The sequence below is a fragment of the Strix aluco genome, chromosome 24 (genome assembly GCF_031877795.1).
Source record: "Strix aluco isolate bStrAlu1 chromosome 24, bStrAlu1.hap1, whole genome shotgun sequence".
NCBI classification, from domain to species: Eukaryota; Metazoa; Chordata; class Aves; order Strigiformes; family Strigidae; genus Strix; species Strix aluco.
In genome coordinates this window covers 3,320,017-3,325,097 of record NC_133954.1, presented here as the reverse complement: position 1 = coordinate 3,325,097, position 5,081 = coordinate 3,320,017, and the positions used below count along the sequence as shown (strand labels likewise).

Sequence of the window (5,081 nt, the reverse complement as noted above, 5' to 3'; positions counted from 1 at the left end):
ATGCAAAACATCCCACCTAATGCTATGGGCTGTGTTTTGGCTTCCGGAATCGTCTTTTCATTTCCTGCTTGATGTCAGGTACATTCCCCAGTGAAGGCATCTTTTGCGTGACAGGATGAGAGGCCCAAGCATTTCCGGAGCAAGACATGTCAGCATGAGGAGAGGACTCACCTCACATGCTGGAGGAACCCAGTATGGGAGACTCAAGCTAGACCAAACAGCTGGCTTAGACAACACACACAGACACACAAGCATGTGCACGTGCACACACACGCGCAATCACACACAGAAATCTAAACCTCTAGTCTTTCAGACTTAATTAAGAAGACTCAATGCACCCCAAGAGAGACATATACACTGTCCACACACGTCTTGGACTGGACAGAGTCATCTTCTCCCAGCCCTGTTTGCAAGGGTTCCCTGTGGCTGAGGGAAGACTGATCTGTGCTTGGTGAGAGCGGGAGATGCAACTGATGAGAGTAACATGCCCAGCTTGAGCCCATTCACCCCACAAAACCCTTTTCCCTGCTCTCTGTCTGTCCCTGAGTACAATGGACATGGATATGGGCTTTAGCCATTGGATGGAAGTGCTTCTAGGTGCTGGTGGGACAGCCTGTGGGTTCACTCCTTGTCGCATGATGAAGCAAGCCATGGAGGTGTGACCAGGTAGGCCGTCCCTGCTGTGAGCTTATGTTAGTTGGGGAGTTCAGAGGCCACCATGGGTCAAGGGCAGGATCATTGTCTCCTCAACCTTCTCGCAGACTCTCTGGGAATGAGACACCACCCACAGTAGAAGAAGAAAGAACTAAGGAGCTCTTACTCTCATCTGGATATCAGAAGTTCATAGGATCACTTGGGTAGTAACCAAAGGTGTTCAGGGAGCTGACAGGACACTCTCTACTCAGTCCCTGGAATGGAGATGGAGGAAACACTCTCAGAAGCTTTTCCTAAACTCATGAAAGGCTCAAGAAGGGGCTTGGGATCAGCTGACATGAGTTGAGTGAGGCCAAATCATGCCTGAGCAACATCAATGCTTTCTGTGAGGTGGTGGCTGGCACTGTGGGGAAGGGGAGGGGCACTGCCTGGGCTGTGCCTGGATTTTAGCAAGAGCTTTGACATACCCTCATGGGTGCACACACATGCACACCTATACCCACACCGAGGTACGCACACACACGGGCATGCACACAAACAGACATGTGTCATATCTGTGCCCTTGTAAAGAGGTGTGTGCACACAGGTTTCCAAAGGAGCCCATGAGCAGACACAAGCACAGCCACCCCACAAACCAACATGTACACACAGATATTCAACACACATGCTGACATATATGCATCCTCCTGCACCCATGGGTGTGCAGATATACTTGCACGCTCATGTACAGCGATGTGCACACATAAAAGCACATACCCACACACACCTGTGCCCACACACATATCTGCAGACCAATGTCACACTCGTCCACGCTCACCTGCATGAAGGCACATGCATGTGATAAAACACATACGCCCTCATCAACAGATGTGCACAAACACACCCGCAGCCAATATTTGCGCACACTCCTGCTTGCCTGTGCATTGCCCCAGGCACACACAGGCACACGTATGTGCAAATGGACACATGAGCACAGCGAGAAGAACATGTATGTGAGCATGAACATTCACAGACGCCACTGAGAACCACGAAGCCTATGCCAGTTCTCAGCCTCTCGGGATGACTCTAGGCAAGTCCTTCAGGCCCTACAGTTAAGGCAGTGGGTCGGTTCCTGGCCATTCCCATCAGCTTTAGTGAGATCAAGGGATTGACTGGGCTTCATTACTGTGTTTTTTTACTAGAAAATTGAGAGACGAAGGTGCCATGGCCTTTCCAGGCATTGAGCCTCTCCGTGTCCAGGGTCTGTGTGTCAGGGATAACGTAAAAAATAGAGAACATCCATATTGCTGCAGCCACAAAGAATCACCACATCACAAGTGAGAAAATTCTTACATCTGTGCTGTTCTTACTGATTTCCTGAAGGGAGACATGAGGGTAGGGACAGGCCCCTGCTCTGTAAAGGAAATGGTGCCTCAGTGGTGTATTCACACAGCAGCAGAGCGTGGTGTCCCTGGGACAAGCCAGACTCCACACAGACTGCAGACACTGAGGCTGGGGCAACAGAAATGACAGTGGCTGGTTCCAGTAAGAGAGGAACTCAGCCTCTTCCAAGCATTCCTTAAAATGTCATTAATTCGGGCTAAAGATAGAAAGAAAGTGAGAATAGTACAGATAACCTTACATGCCTTCAGATGCTGGGAACCCTGAGCTGCTCTACATCAGCTGAACTCCCAGAATGAGAGGATCACAGAACAGCTGAGGTTGGAAGGGACCTCTGGATGTCATCTGGTCAAAACCCCCTGCTCAAGCAGGGCCACCTCAAGCCAGTTGCACAGGACTGTATCCAGGCGGTTTCTGTGTATGTCTAAGGAGGGAAGATCAGTGACCTCCCTGGGCAACCCACACCAGTTGTCAGTCAGTCCCACAGCACAGCACAATGTGTTGCCCCGTTGCCAGGGCACAGGACACTGTGCATGTCCCATCCACACATGGATTACCCCATTTTGGTCAGCCAGTCTTTTAGAGCATTTTCTTCAAATGGAAACAGATCTCGTCATCATTTCAGCTGTCAAACACCACAGCCTGGTAAGTGTTGGCAGTGAACAAATACCAGCAGCTTTCACGTCCTTGTTTCATGGGGTGTAAATCAAGGTGTACAGCACAGGTTTAAGAATGTTGTAAAGAACAACCACTGTTTTTGTTGATGGTATAAAACACTGTAAAACACCCCAACCTCTGGCACAAATGCCCTTAATTTGAAGTGTAAAGCCTGCATGGATCCTGTGCCCTTTTCCTATCTTTCCAAGAGCTCTTTAGTCGGGCCGGCAAACCAGAGGTCATGTCAGGAGTCAGTGGCAGCACTTGGGCAGTGCTTTGGCAAAAATTCTTACTCATCTGTCAGAAAAAATGCCATTCTTCCCTCTCCTACAAGGACAATTGCAGATGGTATCATCATTGCAAAGGACCTGAGGTACCTTCTGATTATAACAAGGTTTAGTGTGGTAGCATAGGAGGTCTATACGAGAAGATGATGATGGTGATTAGCAGCATGACTAGGGAAAAATTATTTCAGACATGCAAGTGAAATCCTGTTATAGAGCTTTTGTCTTTCAGTTGTTCTGAGCTGTGCTTCATGAGCTGTAATTCCCTCTTGATGAAGGACATGTGTGGGGGATGTCCTGGTTTAGCCAGAATAGGGTTAAGTTTCCCCAGCAGTGGGGGGGAAGCTCTAGCCGTGTTATTCATATATCCTGCTGACCTCACATCCTGGCACGAGCACGGGAGGAATCGGTGATCACGTGCATTGGCGCAGCCAGTTCTCTCTTTGCTGTATCGGTATATACTTTGCTCTGTTCATTGTTATCACAGTTATTGTTGCTGTTGGTTGTGTTGCTGTTGCTCTGTTGTATTAAACCTTTCCTTGTCTCAATCTCGGGGCTTTGTATTTCACTCCCTTTGTGGGGGAGGGGCAGCGGTCGCGTGGTCTCAGACCCCGGCAGGAACTAAACCATCACAGGGGATTTCCATTCTTCCACTTGTACACTTTTGTCAAGGCATCTGGATGTTCATATAGGAAATAACATATGAGAGTGTAGTGTCTGCTGAGACACATTTCCACCAATCAGAAGGGATGAGATTTACATGTAATGAAATCCTCTCTCCCCACAATGGCAGCCAGTTCCTGAGCACAAACTCTCTGGAGGGACCACTGAAGCAGTCAAGAGCTCTGCACTTACCCACAGCTCTCTTGGGAAGTGCACCCAGCACCCTTGTCCTCACTGATCTTCATGTTCTCCTGCACACTCTGTCTCAGAGCAATTAGATCCCCCTCAGAAATACACTGTTTCACTGTCCCCATTTCTGTGCTGACTACCCTCAGCTCCCACAGGTGTAGCTCCAATTTCCAGCCTCAAGACATTCAGCAGCATGGGCGACTTTTCCCTGCTAGTCCCGTCCATGTGTGCTGGCCATGGCCCCTAGACTGAGTGGTGGAGGACAGAAGAATATGGAGTAGCAGCTCTGGGCCATCCCAAGGGCTCTTCCCTTCTTTACCACTCTTGCCATTCTGCAAAGCAAATCACCTTTCAGAGCCCAAAGCCAACCCCCTGCCAAGGCAGTGCAGCTCCAGCCATAGCAAGAGGAACGCTCTTGCTCAGGAGCTGATGGGGCTGCTGAGCCCTCAGAGCCTCCTGCCTTTCTGGGCATTTGTGCACAGAGACACAACAAGGCAAGGTCTCCTTGTGCCCTCACCCCCTTGCACCCAGAGCAACACCCTTCTCCTTTGGCAGCTTGGGGAGTGTCCACAGAAGGAAGGACCACATGGAGGCCAGGCTTGAATGCAGCAGAACTTTAATGAGTCAAAAGAAGGAACAAAGTCACTCCAAGTGGAGGTCAGCAGTACAGGGAACCCCCTCTTAGGGGCAGCTGAGAATCTGCAGTCCTTGGCCATAGAGAAGTTCCTGCATGATGTCTGTCTGCCTGTCCCAGGGAGAAAGACGAGATAGATGGGCCTTCCCCAGTTGGCACTGGTGTGCATGAGGGGAGAGACAGTAAACAAAGAAAATGTAAAGAAAGGGAAAACAATTTAGCTATCCTGAAAACAACCTCCAAAATCTTGATCCTCTGCCCAGCACCATGCTCTGAGTTCCTCCAGGTGTCTCCTCCAGGCATTTCCAGCACCTTTAGCAGGGGGGGCACCTTCTGCCACAGTAGCGGCTGGTAATGCAGGAGAGGTCAAAGCCCCCAGAGTTGATGGGCACTCCGTCACAGCTGAGGATGCTGCCAACGGCAGCGGAGGTGGAGGAGCCCACAACGGTGTTCTGTGGGAAGGAGCTGAGGATGGGTCCAGGCAGGGTCACCACCACGGGGGAGGGCTGGATGACAACGGTGGAGCTCTGGCACTGCCTGACACAGGGCTCATTGCAGCTGTTGGCCAGTGGGGTGGGGCCACAGGGCCGGCATGGCAGGCACTGGTCGTAGCAGGACAT

At 50.5% G+C, this 5,081-nt stretch overlaps 1 protein-coding gene across 1 annotated transcript; it reads right to left on the bottom strand.

Moving 5' to 3' along the window:
• Positions 1-4,775: 4,775 nt before the first annotated feature.
• Positions 4,776-5,081, bottom strand: LOC141934216 (feather keratin Cos1-2-like). Its single transcript, XM_074849553.1, has one exon. The coding sequence runs from the start codon at positions 5,079-5,081 to the stop codon at positions 4,776-4,778; it is 306 nt and encodes a 101-aa protein (XP_074705654.1).

Coding starts and splice junctions, on each gene's coding strand:
- LOC141934216 (XM_074849553.1), bottom strand. CDS start 5,081: ATGTCCTGCTACGACCAGTGCCTGCCATGCCGGCCCTGTGGCCCCACC.